The 18,323-nt window shown below is 43.0% G+C and overlaps 1 protein-coding gene across 10 annotated transcripts in view; it reads right to left on the bottom strand.

Annotated features, from left to right (window-relative positions):
* The window catches only part of TTLL5 (tubulin tyrosine ligase like 5), a 216,119-nt gene that overhangs the window by 104,098 nt on the left and 93,698 nt on the right, over positions 1 to 18,323 (bottom strand). For all 10 annotated transcript variants that reach the window (XR_012669002.1, XM_048855536.2, XM_048855538.2 and 7 more), the window contains 4 exons: positions 16,032 to 16,165; positions 15,462 to 15,575; positions 14,629 to 15,036; positions 11,281 to 11,471 (listed from right to left, as the gene is read on the bottom strand). Coding sequence is in view for 9 of the 10 variants with exons in the window: in XM_048855536.2 (XP_048711493.1) it covers positions 11,281 to 11,471; positions 14,629 to 15,036; positions 15,462 to 15,575; positions 16,032 to 16,165 (847 nt within the window). In the remaining variant the exon portion in view is untranslated. The remainder of the gene's footprint in view (positions 1 to 11,280; positions 11,472 to 14,628; positions 15,037 to 15,461; positions 15,576 to 16,031; positions 16,166 to 18,323) is intronic.

Here is an 18,323-nt window from a genome sequence, read left to right as displayed (position 1 = left end):
CTCTTCATGAGTTACTTTTCATGAACTGTAAGCCATTTGGGGCAGTGACTGTTTCTGTATGTAAGCTAGCACAATGGAGCCCTGTTCTTGCTGGAGCCTCTGAGAACTACTGTAATGCAAATATTAATTATGATTAATAATTCATTCCACACTCCAGACCGGTGTTTTGCATTTTACAGAGATGGCACATGCATCTCTGGTCTAGGCCAAACCTGGCTGAGTGGGTCCAACAATAGTGCTGGAGGAACTGGGAGCACTGGAGCCGGCCCGTCTGCCTTGCTTTCCTCCGTGTTTTGAGCTGCCAGAATGTAACAGGCCATCCCAATGTGGGAAACATTGCTGGATCTTAACTTGTCTCTTTTCTGGACAGCAAAAGGAAACCCCAAACCACCAACCTCTTACTAAACCCACAATTCACTGTTTGAATAGTGGGACAAAATACACCCATTAAAGACCCTTCGGAGAAACCACACAGTACACACTCACTACTCCAGGATCTCATGACCCAGGTCAGCTTTCTGGCCACACCCAATCAGTACAAATCCACTCCAAGACAGTTTCATTTCATGCACAGATTTGCATTTGCTGAGAAGACCAGCCAGAAGAAATGAGAACTAGGGCTAACAGGATGGGAGGTGTGAAATCTGTGTGCGCACCAAGGCTGATCTGGCCAAAGGCCTGTGACATTCCTTCCTGCTTGCCGAGTTTACCAGCTTACAGGATATACATATGCATACAGAGCACAAGTGTTTCAGTCTCCAGAAAACGTTCCAGACAAAGACCTGCCAGAGACATTCCTGGGAAACCTGACAAACTCAGAGATTTCTTTGTAGTGTCTCCAGCGTATGCATCCATTTAACAATAAAAAAAAGAAAAAAAGAAGTTAGTGCTGCTGCCACGGATGGCTAAATTCGCCTCTTGCTTCTTCTCAAAGCGTTAGGCTCTCATTTAAGCACTCTACCGCAAAACTTCCCACTGGGAGTGATTTCGATGGGGCATGGATGTGTCAAATGATTGATGATCAGGGCACAATCTTTCTCAGACATGAGTTCCTAGCTACACAGCCTGCCCCATTTGGCAGCTTGGCAACTCTGCAGATTACAGGGGCCACTTCACTGTAACAAAAGCCTCTGCTTCCATTCCCTCTGGAGCCTCAGAGCAGCAGGAGGGGCACAATTCCTGGGCTGCAGAAACCACACTGACATTTTCTGCTCCGACAGCCTCTGCTGAGACCCTTCATGTTATTACTGATCTGCACAGAAGTAATACCCACCCCTGAGAACAAGTAGTGTGTGAAGAACAGCTAAGGGGTGAGGAATAGTGGGCCCTACAATGATACAGAGGGAGAAAGCCACATACAGCAAACCAAAGAGTTACAGAAGGGAAACAAAGCAGCTTGAGATGTCCAAGAGATAGGCTGATCCACAGCAAGGGACTAAACACTGATAATAACCCTGCGGTACATGGATTTTTATTCATGTCCTGAGTTTTGTGGTCTTAGTCTAATCTCTACTTAGCTGCCCAAATGTACAGTTTTCAGGTCCAGGATAGGATTTGAGCTGTGTATTCACACATGCGCTATGCTTTGTGTCATGTTTAGGACTTGTCTACATTAGTGCTCTTACAACAGCACAGCCGTACTGATGCAGCTGTACTGCTGTACGACCTCCCATGTAGCTGCTCTTTGCCTACGGGAGAGAGCTCTCCCGTCGACATAATTAAACCACCCCCAATGAGTGGTGGTAGCTATGTCAGCGGGAGAGCATCTCCTGCCAACATAGCAGTATCCACATGTGCGCTTCTGTCGCTGTAACTTACGTCATTCAGAGGGGTGTTTTTTCACAACCCTGAGCAACATAAGTTACAGCGACAAAAGTGCTAGTATAGACATAGCCTTAGTTTGCTAAAGACAAGGGGTCTCCAAGCTGCACAGTAAGAGACAGGCAGCGTGGAAAGAAACTGCATAGGATTGGGTTTGATCACTGATACCTAGTGGAAGGTTCTTATTCTGGGGTTCCTGTGGCAGACTATTACAACAAGGTCACCCTGAGGCACTGCATGCTAGCCACCCCAAAGCCCTTCCCCCCACACCAGCAAAAACTTAGCAAACATGTCTGATTTCTGCTAAAATCCACTTTTTGTCCAAATGAAAAATGTAGAGCAAGAAAAATGCCATTCTCCTGTGGATCTGTCAACACGTTCGCAGGAGGCCTGGCTGCTGGACCTTGGGCACTGGCTGGCTGTATAGTGGAGAAGGAGACAGCTCATTCTAGCTCTTGCCTGGGTGGTCTGATGTTATCCCTTTAATTAAACTCCCTGGCTGGAAGAGCTGGAGCAGTTCCTAACAATAGCTGGGTCCTGAAACCTCACTCTCCTTCATGGAGAGGTGCAGTGCTCCCTTCAGGTTTCCCCTCCTACTCCTCCCTGCAAAGTTGGGCCAATTCAACACATTCTTCTGTTCACTAACATTAATAACCACAAAGTGCTACAGCATGGTTGATAGCAGCAGCAGACCCCCCACCCCTGTGATATGAGACCTCACACAGATCCAGTGCTTCAGGAGAGACCCACTTTTTACCTTACAGCATATTTCAGAGAAAAAGCTGTACAGTATCCACAGAAAGAGGCATATACACATCTATGTGCCACCTGTCCCTGTGCACACCAGCAAAACACAATTATAACATGCTCCCTGCAGAAAGCTCTGCCAAGCATGAAAACAAGCAGCCACCTTGTCTGCTAGATACATTTTATGAGTGGACTTCAGAAGTAACAGACTGTAAAGAACACTGTTGTAACTAAGTCAGTAGGTAAAAAGGCCTGGATTACTGTTGCAAGGTCCTCTCCAACAGGGAAGGCCATAGCCATGGATGGAAAAAAGCTGTTTTGACTACTGCGTCTTGGCTTGGCTCTCCAGAAGCAGTAGAGGATCCAGTGAGATCCCTAGTTTATTAACCAAGTTACCAAAAACTAGGAAAAACCCCTCATGGTGAAGGGGTGTGTATTGATTCAGCCATTTCTTCAGGCTGCATCCCCCAACACTGCTTCTATTTCATGTGTCATGAGCCTCAAACAGCTTTTTCATTCATACCCCAAACTCAGCCACACAAACTGAGCAACTGAAGTGTCAGGACCCAGAGAAACAAAGATCTAGAGCTGTGTCTCAGCCTACTGACAGCACTGCAGCCCAAACCACTGCACATATTCATCAAAATATGAACACAATCTTGTCCATCACCAGCAGCTCAACCAAAAAAACAAGTATAGACTCAATGCCATGACTAGGCCTAACACTGAAAAGAGTCAGGGAAACGCAAGATGTTGCTCCAGATATTGCTAGTACTACTTCACCAGAATCATCTCAATAACCTTATACATAAAATGAAGATTACCTTGTCTAGAATGCAAAAAATGTGGGAAAGGAGAAAGGGTCACAAAGGTGGGAGAAGCAGCAGAGCATGCAGATTCCTCAGAGTTAAGGACTCACATTAGCATAGGAACATAAAAATTGCCAGATCACTTCAGAGCAGCAGTTCAGCAAATACAGTATTCTTTCTGATCAATGATTCAGAGGAAGGTGCAAGAAATCACATAGTGGACAACTGTGAAATAACCTGCTTAAAGGGGAAGTTTCTTTCTAATCTCTGCCTATCAGTGGTTGGCTTATGCTCCAAAGTCTGAGGGTCTATTCCTTATATAATTTTTGTTATCCTGTCTAATGTAACTGTGCCTGTTCTTATTGTGTATAAGTACGTCTGATACGATTTGAATTCTGTTAAGCTCTTGGCCTTAATACGTTGTGGCAGTGCATTCCACAGGTTAAGTGTGTTCTGTGTAAATAAGTATTTTCTTTTATCAGTTTTAAATTGGTTGCCTTCCAATGCATTTGAACGATCCCTTGTTCTATCATGAGAAAGTGTAAATAAAGTCTACATGATTTATGTTTTCTATATCATTCATTGTTCTGCATATCTCCATCATGTCCCCTCTAACACATCTCCTCCCTAAACTAAAAGTCTTAATCTTTTCAATCTCTCTTTATACAGAAATCTTTCCCTGCCTTTAATCATTTCAATCACCCATCTCTGAATCCCTTCTATTTTTGCTGTATCCTGTTTCAGACAGGGTGACCAGAACTGAACACAGTATTCCAGGTGAAGGCATAGCACTGTTTTTTGTTTAATAGCGTATTATTTTCTATTCCATTCTTTATATATCCTCTTTTGTTTTCTCTCGACTTCTTGCACAGCAGATGTTTCCACTGAGCAGTCCAGAATGAAACTCGTCTTTTTCCTTAGTGATTACAGTTAATTTAGATTCCCTCTAATATATATGAGTAGTTAAATTTATTACTTACAATATGCATTACTTATTTGCTTGTCTGTTGTGCTACCCACTCACCCAGCATCAAGTCTCTCAGTTTTTTCTAGTCTTCACTAATGTAAGCACCATCTATAAATTTTGCCATTTCATGCCCCCCTTTTTTCCCAAATCATTAACACTTTTAAACACCACTTCCAATATTTTACTCCCATTACTCTTTTGCCATGTTAAAAACTGGTCAGCTATTCCTACCCCTTTTTTTCTGTCTCAGCCAGTTTCAAATCCATGATAGAACATTACCTCTCAGTCCATGACTAGTTACCTCTTTTAAGGGACTTTGTCAAAGGCTTTTTTGAAAGTCCAAATAATATTAACCAGCTCTCTTTTATTTACTATTTTGCTAATGAGCTCAAAGAATTCTAATAGGTCAGACACAGAGTTTTTTGTCCCTGTCTTATGTTTCTCTTGGTGGATTACAGTTCACATTTTAAATTATTTCAACCAATATATCTGGCACTAAAGCAAGGCTCACCAGGAATACCCTTTTGCCTTTTTAAAAAAATAATCACATATGTTATCCTCTGGTAGAGTAACTAACTTTAATAAGAGAGAGTGAAGGTTTTTGTTAGCAGCTCTTCATTTTTACATTCTTTCAGAATTCTTCGAGGAAGGCCATCCAGTCCAGGGGACTACCTGCTCTTTATGAGGTTATTTCATTCCTTCCTATTTTGACACCTCAGTCTGACAGTACCTCAACTTCATTATCTGAAATGAATAATTCTGGAGGTTGGTGTCTTCCCAACTTCCTTTTTGGTGAAGTCTGATGCAAAGAAATGCACTTCTCTGCAATGCCCTTATTCTCCTTAAATTATTTTTCTCTCTGGTAGTCCAGAACTGGGGCCCACTGATTCTCAGGTTTCCTGCTTCTGCTATACTCAGAAATGTCTTGCTTATGTATTTGCACCTCTTTAGCTATCAGCTCTTAAAATTTCCTGTTGAACCTTGCCATTTCAGCAGCCAGTTGGTTTAATAGTTACAAGAAATTTAAGCATCTTGGTACAGAGGGTGCAACACAAGAGTAGGAAAATAAATGTTAATTGGATGCTTTGGGGCAAGGGAAAAGTGCAGATAGGAACAGCAGGGATTAGAGACAGTAAAAGAGCTTTCAAAGACAATGTTGCAAGCTAGAAGCTGAGCATATGTAGTTCACTAATCTCATCACAATACCCATTTTTTCTCCAGACAACTTACTGCACAGAACAGTCTTAGTGAATGATGCAGTGAAGTGTATTTAATGAAGGGTGTATCGCTGCCAAACATGGAGCAAAGCCCTTCTCTTTCCCTGACTTGGAGGGACTTCAGTCTGTAACAAGCACGTTTACTTTCTGCAGATCTAAACCTTTTCTCCCTCCTCCCCCCCAAAAAGCCTTACCTTTTCAAAAATGATCTCTCCTGTGGCATAGGTTTCTAATGGTATTAAGCACAAAAATTCTTCCTTGAAAGTTTCACCATCATAAAATCTAACAATAGCTGGCTAGCGTCAATTAAATCACTTGATTCATCCACTGCAAGAGACATATTGATGTTTTTAAAATCAAAGCAGTGCTGAAAAACAATTTTTGTAAATTACCTCCAATCTTCACACTGCCGTGGAATCAGACAGGAGAACTTGCTTCACATGGTTCACATCATCTTTGCTTTCATCTCTAGCAAAAAGCTCCTCCAGCATTTCCAACATGCACTTCTTCACAAGCTCAGCATCAAGGAAAGGCTTTTTCTTTTTAGCTAGGACCAACATTATCCGAAGAGAAGCAGTTGTTGCTTTTTCCTGTACAGTCAATCAAGTAGTGAGAACATTTGAAGTGTGGTACGAAGACTTCAGATTTGAAATTCTGTCATGTCTTGCAACAAGGCCAGGAGGATAGGCCGCATTGAAGTTACTGTGCTTTGATTCAAAGTTGTGCCTCACGTTGATGACTTTATAGATGTACACAGTGGTTTGGAATATTAAATGCAAAGCTTTGAGTTTAAATGAGGTGGCATAATAAAAAGAAAATCTGCTGCCAGTTTGGGTTAAGAGCTCGGTTTTCGCTGTTGACTTTGTGACATTTACTCCCACACATTCATTTTTTGTTCCATTTTCATCACTAATGAAAAAATGGGTGGCATCCTAGCTCAATCAGAGCCGATGCTATCGTGAGAACTTAAGATCCAGTAAGCAGAGCATAATTTGTGCCGGGACTTGCCAGGGCTGAACCCTGGCACCTCCAGGCTTGGCAGTTCATAGCACTGGCACCTTTGGGCTCCTGGCCAGCAGCCACTGGTCTCCGGCTGTCCAGCTCTGAAGGCAATGCCACAGTCAGCAGCAGCGTAGAAGTAAGGATGGCCATGCCATAACATGCCACCCTTACTTCTGTGCTGCTGCTGGCAGTGGTGCTGCCTTCAGAGCTGGGCACCTGGCCAGCAGCCACCGCTCTCCAACCTGCCAGCCAATGCTTAATTTGTGCTGAGCCCCAGCACCTCTTTCATTACAAATTAAGCACTGTCAGTAAGTTACTTACTAAGGAAGTCATAGGCAAATGATAGGGAGCACATCACTGTTCATTAATTTAATTATAAACTTTTTTTAAGGTGAGCTGATGGGCTGCACAGGAAGCCTTGGCAGGTCACATTTGGCTCGCGGGCCACCTATTGAGAATTACTAGCCTAAAGCAACAAATAATGAATTACCGATGATGAAATCCAAATAGCAAATCCCTGTCCTACAGGCCAGCCTCCTCACAACTAAGCTGCATGGGCTCCACGCCTGTGGAACTGACTTCCAAACAATTTTATTAATAAGTTAATAATATTCTTATCCAGGTGCCTTTTATGTAAGAAGCCCTTTTAGAATGTCCCTACTTCAGCCACATCCCATTGGGCTTTACAGTTAAGTTCTGATTCCTCCAAACTGTCATCTTTCAAGGTATTTCTTATACATTTCTAGGCTGAGAAGATTGTGTAGGTCTTAAGTGCAGCATTCAGCTACCCAGGCACTCAAGAGGTAGGACGTCTCTAGATGGGGACAGACACAGAACTGAGAAGTTGCTCCTTGCAGCAGCTGGAGAGTAAGAGTTGAGTTCATCTGCGGGCTCCCTGCTTGGGCTTTTCTGCCTTGGCATTCTGTAACTCAAGGTCCTGCTGGCTGGGCAATACCAGATCTCTGAAGCCTCACCTGAGAGGATGCCTAGCATTACATGTCACCAGGCTGCACTCCAGTCATTAACCCTTGTACCACCAAAGACAAGTACCCAAGTGTTTATACTGTGGTCACCCTTCCCCTCTCCCTAGAGTGATAGAGCCCAGGCTCTGGGCTGAATTTCCTTTCTTATCCCAAGTTGTGAACATCTATTTCAGCTTTATCTTTGGCATTACCTCACACCTCTACACCTGGATCGGTGTTGGGGTTGTCAAAGTTCAGCCACAGAGTTCTAAAACAAACCATGGCCATATTCATCTTCAATACAGAAGCAAAGCTTTTAGAAACTGTACATCCCAAAATACATTGTGTCCCAGTTGCTCAGGTCAAAATGGAGCATTGCATGCTGGAACCTGTGGTCTCTGAAGACCGTATTTACATATAAAAAATGAGGCACTGCAATCAGCAGAAAAGTGAGGGAAGGTCTGGGATCCTAACTAATTGCAGTGTGGCCTTCAAATGAGGTCCCTCCACCCACTTTGAGTTTCCTTCCATAGAGGACTCTGGACCCATCCTAAACCTAACCACTCTGAGTGCATAGCTTGGGAGACCCTGGAAGTATGAAAGCAACACCAACCACTCTCCTTATACAAGCAACATATTTCCAGATTTACAACCACCTTTTACAAAATACTGGAATGCCCTCAGGTTCAATCATTCATGTCTGCTGCCTGGATCTTCCTTGCCATCTCTATTGATTATGGAGATGGAAGCATTTCCTTCAAACCAGTTCTCCCATTTTCCTCCCCATTCCCAATTCAGTCAGTCATAACATAAAACTGTGTGTGTACTCTACATCACAATTAGTTACCAGAGAAGCATTTAGGCCTTTGTAAGATGGCGAAAGCTATTACTATCTCCATGTGAATTTGTCTCACCAGCAGTGATGGAAAAGGGAAGCCAGACAAAGCCATGAGAATCCCATCAGCCATTTGTAAATAGTGGCCAAAGGGCAGCTGGAGCTCTCTATGCAAAAAGACTAGGAGACACTAACAAGCAGACCTGTGTGGGAGTCAGATTTTTCACTTCAGGGAAAGCTTCATGATTTTGAAATTTCTTCCATTCCAAACAGTGGGGGTGTGGGGGGGAATGGTTTCAGGTTAATCAAAACACTGTTTCAAAATTAGACTAAAATATTTTGATTTTGTTGACTTTTTCATTATATATTTTATAATATAAATCTGAAACCAAGTAATTTCAAAATGGAAAATCAAAATAATCTGCTCCAAAAATGCTGAAATGAAACATTTCAATCTTATCAAAATCTTTTTTCAATTTTCATTTAGAAACAATTTTTGTCAAAGGCAATGTATTTCCATGACACGTACTTTTGATGAATCAGCACTATCTGACAGAAAAAATGTTCCACCAGAAAATTTCTGAACTCTACTGACAAGCTTTTGAAATAAAAGAAAAGTCTATATTCTATTCCAAGTATATTTAGAGTTGCTGCAAAGTGCCAAATTGATAGCTTTGGGGATTGAACGCTATTGGCAGCAGTAATTCAAGCTTCCCTCATCGTTCCCACCAATGGCAATCCAGACCTAGAGGGACTATCCTCTCTAGGGGCAAAACATTAGTTCAGGTTCCATGACTGACTCAGTCCTTGTCTTCTCTATTGGGTCTGCAAACAAGAGGGCCAAATTCTAAAGGGGTTTTGGTACCATGGCTATCATCAATGAACTTCACGCAAGGATCACTGAACAGCTGTCAGTTTTAGTCAGAGCTACTAGGACTGAACTGGGACCACTAGCCTAGAAGCAGAAGAGTCTATAATCTATTCAACCCCTCCGAGTCAGCCAGGTGCCCAAAAGTTTTTTTTAAATGCTAAAACAAAATAAGTCACACCTATCCCAGTGCTAGGCTCCATAACAGACATTTGAAAACACCCAATAAAACAATAAAATAAAAACAGGAACAGAACAGTATATACAACTCACTACAACAAACAGCTATTCATCAGAAAACATAGCAAAATATCTTCATCCAAAACCCACCTCAGCTCTCCCCAAATATCCTTTCAAGTAGATGTGCTTTGCAGTGTTCCTGATAGTCAGCTGATTTGGACTATTTTGTACCAGGTGCAGGATGGGAAAGTGTTATTTCCCAAGTGGAGGATCCAACTTGGAAAAAAAAAAAAACACACTGCTAGCAGCTCATCTCTTATTAACTGAGGGAGATCTAGCTTGAGTGTCTCAGCTGCCTACAAGCGCAGCGGGTATTTCATGGGGAGAGGTAGTCTCTCATGTAGATAGAGTCCAGGTTATTTAGGACATTGTAACTCAAAACCAGTCCCTTAAAACTCTAGCTGGAAAGCCACAGGCAGCCAGTACAGACCATGAAGTAAAATGTCCTATGTTCCTGGAAAGATGTCCTTTTTACCAAAAGGGCTGCCACATTCTACACTAGCTTGAATTTCAGAATGGAGTTAGGATTTGATTGGAATATGTTTTATCAAAACCTCATTAACCTGCCACATGTTCTCTCTAGACTTCCAGTGCCTATCATTCTGCTTGCCCAGGCATTTCTAAGGAAACAGACACACCTTCTGCTGTGCTCATCAGTCTGATACTGTTTCCTGATTCCCGTATGATGCTGTTACGCAGGTTCGTCTACACCCAAAGCTCTTGGTAACTTTACTCTTTACGACGTACTGTCAGGAAATAAATCAATGGGAGTACAGTACATCCATCTGATAGATGGTTGGCACAAGCAGTACAACACAAGAGTGCTTTCACTTAAAGCCTTTACTTTATTTAGTCTCAAGCACATACAAACAGGTTATAGAGCACCCCAAATTAATAGTTACCCCAAATGTCTGGAGCAGTCTTGAGTGGTCAACAGACTTTTGATGGCCAGCCTTCCGTCTGCCCCGGGAACCTTAAGATGGATTCACAGCAGAGTTCACTTGATCCAACCCTCTTTCCCCTTTTTATGCTCAAAGTATTACATAGCTTGTCAATCACCAATAGCCACTGAACAAGCAATTTGTTACGCAAGAAGTTTCAAGCCATTAGTTATACAGATGTGTTTTTGCAGAGTCTGCAGTCTCATGGGCCCCGACAAACACACACCAGAAATCAAATATAAACATACTTCCTGTCTTTCAAAACTGCATGCTTCAGCAGTTTAAAAAAAACTGCAACAGGATGGTGCAGAGTCTTGCTCAATTCTCATGGTCACTGTCCCTCCCCTCCTAGCTTGCCTAGTTATGCTAAGACTGCTATAAAGGCCTTCAGCGCTCTTGGCAATAAGCATAATAATTGATAGTCCAGTTACTAGCAATGGCCTAGGCACTTTGCTGGGCTGTTAAAGTCTCCCCTTACAATGCCAAAGTCCAGCATTTGACAAGTCAATGGAGGAATGAGGCAGTGGACTTTAAGGGAGTAAAAAAAATTAAGAAATAAGATTTGGGAAAGACCTACTTCCCCATCGATCTTCTCCACTGACAGCTGGGGCAGATTTCTTCCTTACAATGTATTTTTTAACACTTTGTCCAGTCTAACCATTTGAGCAACAGGGCTTCAAGCACTTCCCTATGCAATTTAACTATAATCTAGGAGCGTGTTAGTCCCCAATTCCACAGCAGCAAAAGGGAGGGAAATGCACTTTCATGAGATTCTCCCTTCCCAGAACGGTCTGTCCCAGTCCTTGGCTCTGACTCAGGAGATGTGCCAGTGTTTTCTGTTGTCATCAGGGAAACCTTACTGCTCACATACCTGCTGTGTAAGGAGGCTGATGTGGCTGGGTGGAGAATATTGCCTGGCTGCTTGCTTTTCCGCCAGCCGCTGCAGCTCTGCTGCTACAATACTGTGGTTGTAGCGTCTGCTCTGGGAAGAGCTGTTTTCTGCATCCTTGTGCACCCTGGCTGAGCCTACACGCGGCCCACTTGGACTGCGATGGCACGAACCTGCCAAACACACAGTTTTCATCCACTTAGAAAAGTAAAGCAATGTTTTGGGCTGGAGATAGCTCCTCATGCCCTCTGAGGAGGGAGCTAAGACACTGAATTAAATAGGAGAGACTTGTATATTTGCAACAATAGAAATAAAAGCCGGCAGGAAACTTCTGCAACAGGCTCCATTGTGCACATTTGAGCTTCTCCACACCAACACTGAACCCTCATTCACCTCAGGATAGAACAGCTAATGGCACCCAGTTCCAATGGACATTGGCTGTTTGTTCTCATGTATTAATTATCTGTATTAGAGCAGTGACTGGAACTGAAGCAGCCAAGGTGTGGGGATTTGAGAGAGAGATGATATTTTTGCACTCATCCCAGAAAGTGAGGGGATGTTTGGAAGCCAAGTGAGTAGAGGGAAGTTGCCTCTGAAGAAACATACCTCTTTCTTATGTTAGTTGGACCTAAAACAATTTAAAGCATGGACACTTGGCTCCCTATTCAAAAAGGATCAGTAACAGGCATTTTCCACTGAATGCATCCAATGAAGTGAGCTGTAGCTCATGAAAGCTCATGCTCAAATAAATTTGTTAGTCGCTAAGGTGCCACAAGTCCTCCTTTTCTTTTTGCGAATACAGACTAACACGGCTGCTACTCTGAAACAGGTAGAACACAGACATCACAACCTTCTTATGAAGAACAAAATCAATATAGAAATATAATTAGAAGACATTCATAGATTGAAAAATGGTTGGAGGGTCATAAACAGAAGATTATGATAGACAGCAAAGGAATGAGGCTGGGGAGGTGTCTTGGCAGGTCGATAGTGTTAGATCTGGATTTAATATTTTTATTAATGATTGGGAAGATAGGAATATTGATGAGATTCATAGGTGAATTAGGAGAAGCTGTAAACACCAATAAGGACAAATAAAATGAAGGGGCCTAGAGAGATCAGAAACATGGGCAGGAAGTAACAAAATGAGATTTTATTTGAAAAAGATGCAGGTAATACATCTGGGAAGTAACACAGAAGCCAGATACTCTAAGGAAGGAAGAAAAACTTATGAAGTAGGAACAGATGAGAGTGAGGAGAGTGGGTAGCAAATTGAAAAGGAATCTGTAATATGATACAGTTGTAAAAAAGGTCAGCACAGTTTGCTGCTGCACAAACAGTGGCATCACGTCACAGATCAGAGAACTATGGTCTTTCCCTTCTTTAATATGATCTGACCTGGGACACTACACCATTTCTACAAAGCTGCTGACAAATTGGTGGGAATTTAGAGAATAGCTACAAAAATGATCAGGGAGCTTGAGAGACTGGCTTATGAGGAAAGATAACAAGAGGGACATGGTAATTGTCTTCAAGTACTTAATGTCTGTGAATACCAGGAGAGGAGAACAATTATTTAGAGAGAGGTAAAACAAAGTAAAACTAAGCACAATGGGATGAAGTTAAAAGGGTAAATTTTTGGCTGAATTATTGGGAAACCTTTCCTGGAAGCGAGTCTCTCAAATCACCTCCCATGGCCCCAGCACTAGGAACTTTTAAAACTAGACCAGACAAAACAGTGGTAAATGCATAGTAGGAAATAATCTGCATTGGCTCCTTGGAAGGCACCTAATGGGACTTGATCAGCTCTGGTTTCTAGGCTTCTCTGAATTACAGAAAGTAGATCATTCAGACAATTTTATTTAGTTTCAGGATTCCAGAGGTAGCAGGCATACACCCTGATCCTCTCTACAAGACACCCCTAACAGGCACTATACACAGGATGGCTTCACCAAAAGAGCATGGAATCTGCCTATGGGATGAAAGGCATGTCTGGTATTTTTCATACAAAAGCTACAATGGCTTTGCTTAAAAGCAAATGGATCCCTTTAAATAAGCTACTGAGCAGGTGCATCAGGTTTATTTTAATGCCAGAAAACGCACCACATTGTATAAAGCAGTCTCAGTGAACATGTGACAGAGTTTGCTGTCCACTTCAAACCCAGATCTTCGAGGTTATTGCAGAGGGAAACCCACTCACAGTTAAAGCCTGCATATGTGGGCACACTCAGGAACATTGATCTGAATTAAGAAAAGCTGTGAATTTAAAGTGGATTATTTAAACTGCATTAAACCCGTGTGAACACACTCATTCAGACTTAAAGTGGCTTTAATTTACTTACTAAGCAAATATGTAAAGAACATATGGCATTTTCCTCAAGAGTAGGGATGGTAGCGTGGATGTGCTAACCAAATTTCAATATCGGTTACATTCTGCCTCCCTAAACCTCTGCCTCCATCAGTTTCTGATGGATATGCTTTCTTCTTCTCTTCAGCTATCTTATTCTGTTGGGTAGCATTGCTCAACCTCTTTCCACCCTATAGATGTCTGTGCTTCCATGTAGAAAGAAAAATCCCTACATGTAATTTGTAAGATGTTTTGAGGTATGCCAAGATGAAAGAGCCTAGGGAAATATGAAGTTATATTGTTAACAACATTCCCTTAAACACTGACCCATTCAGATTTTACTTGGATGCCTTGACCATTTTCTGAATCTGTGACTAACTGCCACTTCTACTGGATGAGTCTCCTGCAGAACAGACAGGAATCCCCAGCAACAAGAACCCTGCATAGCCCCATAGAGGGCTTTTATACTACTGAAACTGCCCTGAAACTGTTAACAATAACAGACCATCATGTGTCAATGCTGTTTCAGTTGGGCACAACTACCCCTTCTCACATCATTTCCCACCTCTGCCATTCAGGCGAGACCCTTTCATTCCATACTGACTGAACCAGTTCAAATCCCCATTTATCAGCACAGAAAACAGGAATTAGTAGGGAGAGGCTGCTTTAATCCCAAAAAGGAATTTAGCGCTGATGAATTTTCACAACCCTGAAAATTAAACATTTCTGGCTATCGCAGAGCAGATAAAGGCTATGTACACTTTGCCCTGACCAAGCAGCCTTAAGGGTTATTATGCTGCCTCTACTCTACTCTTCATGGCAACTGGATTAGCAAATTTGAGATTGATCACTGCAGCCATAGGGACAGAAGCCCAGCTTGGACATTACGAAGAATTCTCCAATTCTAGGAGGAACCTTGACTGACAAAAGATGGGTTTTACCCAATGACATGTTCACGCATCCTGACTGCCCAGCACACTCACCTGCTTTAGCAGAGGATGGTCGGGACAGTCTTTGGCTGTAGATCTGAGCAGCACTTTGAAATGATGAGAAGGGCCCAATGGTGTAGCTTCCAGACCGACAACGATGCAACCCTGCATGGTTAGACGTCTGGTGGGACACTGGGTTTGTGGAGACAGACCAGTTGTCAGGGATTGTACTCTGGCTCTGGAAAGAAGGTGGGGAGGGTGGGGACTGAGTCAGTTTGGGACCAGCTACAGAAGCCAGGGAGGAGTGGTGACCAGGCACCTGTATGTTTTTAGAGGATGTGGCATGAGATGACAACTGGGAACTGATGCTTCTCTGGAGCGTGGCACCAGGAACAGAGGAGGAAGCATGGGGGTGGTCGCACTGGAGTAATTTTGACTCATCTTCTGTGGAAGACGGGGGCCCTGTTAAAACAATACAAACAAGTCAATCAGAATGTTTCATAAGTTAAGCAGCTTTCCAGAACCCCAAAGACAACAGCAATATGGCCAAGGGGCCTGTGCTTATTGGTCTGATGAAGCCAAGAAAAAAAAAAACAAAAAACTCAACCACCAGCAAGGGCTGGCAAGAAACAAGCTCTGATTCAGACATATCCTTTCCCCAAGCTCAAAATATCTTGCAGAGTCCTTTTACCACAAAAGACAGGTTTTTTTTCCTTCGCTCAGTAATCTTCCCCCATAGCTGGGGATGGGATTCTCTCAGCTTGTTCTGCATCTAGATTCTGACCACTGTAGTTTCTCAAGATAGTTCTAAATCTACTAAGTATGGCTTCTACCTCAGTCATTTGCTGGAGAGCTAACTCTGCCCTGGTTTGGATGGGTTCACTTACGGGATGGCCTGGCTTCTTTGGGCTTGTAGCCTCTCAGCTCTCCTTCTCCACTTGAGTGTGCCACTGAATGTTGGGGCGGAGTCCTTTTCACTTCTTCCACCATCTCAGGAAGATCTTAAATGAGTTTTGAAAGTCAGGAAGCAGGACAGTTTAAGCTGCTTGTACCATAAGAAATGGACTGCAGGGTTTGAATATTGCAGAGACCCCGGATTCCTCCCAATATTTATTGTGGCCTACCCCTCTCCCCTTTTCTATCATCACTGTCTGTTGGCTTGATTCATAGCATTAGCGAATGCAGACCGCAAGCTAGAAACCTACCGCTTCCTTATGTTGGGATCACTAATCACTCAGCTATCAGACCCACCCGCTCTGGGCTCTGCACCCTTACCCTATGCAAGACTTTGTCACACTCATCACCCACAGGCTTCCCATATCTTTATTGGACTTCCTACTTAGACCTAGATAATGCCCCTTTAGGGTTCTACATTCTTCCCAACTCTATACTGGGTCACCATGGCCAACTCTTGTTTCTTATAAGCTCTCTGACTCAGTACTGCACAATACACTTACCTCCTTGGGCCCTGTTTTCTGACTGGTTGATGCTACTGCTAGGCTTCGTGGTCCTGGGGTTTGTTCCCAGAAAGACACTTGCTGACTTATTTTTGTGTGTGTAAAATGTCAGCACCTCCTCCAGGTCACTCTCCCTGAGACAGAGGGGAAGAGAAAGGGCCTAAGTGAGGATTCCAGGAGCTTCTGCCATTGCATGACAGTCACAATGGAATCAAGTATCAGGGGGTAGCCGTGTTAGTCTGTATCCACAAAAACAAGGAGTCCGGTGGCCCTTAAAGACGAATAGATTTATTTAAGCATAAGCTTTCGTGGGTAAAGACCTCACTTCAGATGCATGGAGTAAAAGTTACAGATGCAGACAAATATACTGACACATGAAGAGAAGGGAGTTACCTCACAAGTGGAGAACCAGTGTTGACAGGACCAATTCGATCAGGTGGATGTAGTCCACTCCCAACAATAGATGAGGAGGTGTCAATTCTAGGAGAGGCAAAGCTGCTTCTGTAATGAGCCAGCCCCTCCCAGTCTCTATTCAAGCCCAAATTAAATGGTGTTAAATTTGCAAATGAATTTTAGTTCTGCTGTTTCTCTTTGAAATCTGTTTCTGAAGTTTTTTTGTTCAAGTATAGCTACTTTCAAATCTGTTATAGAATGTCCAGGAAGACTGAAGTGTTCTCCCACTGGCTTTTGTGTGTTATCATTCCTGATGTCCGATTTGGGTCCATTTATTCTTTTACGTAGGGACTGTCCAGTTTGGCCAATGGAAACAGATCATGAGGCTGAAGAGGAACAAGCCAGAGGAATTATTGATCTCCTCAGCCTTCTAGGGAAGGAATGCCTGGAACTGGAACATGCTCTGGTCTATAATGTAATATCATGGTGAAACGTGTGTAGGAACACTATATGTACAATTATGAACACAAGCTGAAATTATGACTACAATGTGTTTACCAGACCGGTTTGTGGGGGAGGGGTGTAAACCTGTTCCTAAAAGACAAAGGACAAGCTAATGCCTCTAGTCAGGTGTCAAAGTTGATTGGCAACCAAGTGGGGCAGGAACAGATTGATCTGCAATTTAGCAAGCGACATCATGGAACCTCTTTCATCACAAGGTTCCATACCTCTGTCCCCACAGCAGGAATGAACTTTATCTAGGTATAACCCTCAGAAAAATGCATTTCAAAGGGTGACTGGACTTTAAAAGGGAGGGGCAAAAACCACCCCAGGATCGCTCTCTTTCTTTCTCTTCCTCTCTTTCACCTAATACGACAAAGGAACCAGGCCTTTGATTTTGGGGGATGACCCTGTTTTGGAATTTTGGTCAGAAATGTTGCTGGGAGCATATGGTAAGGATTTTTCCCTGAACCGAGTCCAGTTTGTTAAGTTTTAGGTACTAGAAAGCATTTTATCTTTATTTCTCTTGTAACCATTTCTGACTTTAATACTTTGTACTTACACTCCCTTAAAAATCTCTTTGTAGTTAAATAAACTTGTTTTATTTTTTTAATCAAAACTAACCTAGTACGGTGTATAAAGTGAACTGTTTGGGTAACTCCACTTAAAGTAGCAAACTGTTGCACATTGACCCCTTACAGGGGCAACAGACCTCTAAGATCTGAGCTGCCCAGAAGAGGGCTGGACAATGCAGAACACATGTTTTGGGGGAAATTTGGGACTGGGAATGTGTTGGGGTCACCCTGCAGGTAGTAACCAAGGCTGCTGGAAGCCAAAGTGTGACTGGTGGGATGCTGACTGGCTGCTGGGGTCAGAGTTGCTGGACCAACTATATACAGCCACTCAGGGTGTGACCTGCAAGCTGTTTGGGACATATAACAGCAAAGCACTCTGAGGCACCAAAATTGCAGAGCAGACAGTGACAAACCCTCACACAGTCTGGACTGTACCCCGGAATGTGATAATTGCACACAGGGTAAGCAAGCCAGCAGAGGGTTACTGCCAGTAACAGTCACAACATGACAGTCCAGCAAGGTAAAGTAAATTAATTGCTAGCAGTCACAATTCCGCAAGATACCCTTTGCATATGCACACTTACGGGATGTACTCCTGGTGTCATGAAGCTTTGGCAAAAGCAGCACCTATTCAGACAAGTCTTTCTACCTTCAGGGCACACTGCAAAGCTCATCTTTTTCTCTCAGGCATTTGAAAGGGTAGGAATATGTAAGGGTGAGGAACTGTTGGATGGAAGGGTGATTTAAGCCTTTGGGTTGCCTGGTTTGTTGGTAGTGGGTTACAGTGAGTTGTACTGAACAATTATGGCTGGATATTAATTTT

Source organism: Caretta caretta, chromosome 6 (genome assembly GCF_965140235.1).
Source record: "Caretta caretta isolate rCarCar2 chromosome 6, rCarCar1.hap1, whole genome shotgun sequence".
In the NCBI taxonomy this organism is placed as follows: Eukaryota; Metazoa; Chordata; order Testudines; family Cheloniidae; genus Caretta; species Caretta caretta.
Note: the sequence above shows the minus strand (reverse complement) of the source record. Positions and strands in the feature narration are given on the sequence as shown.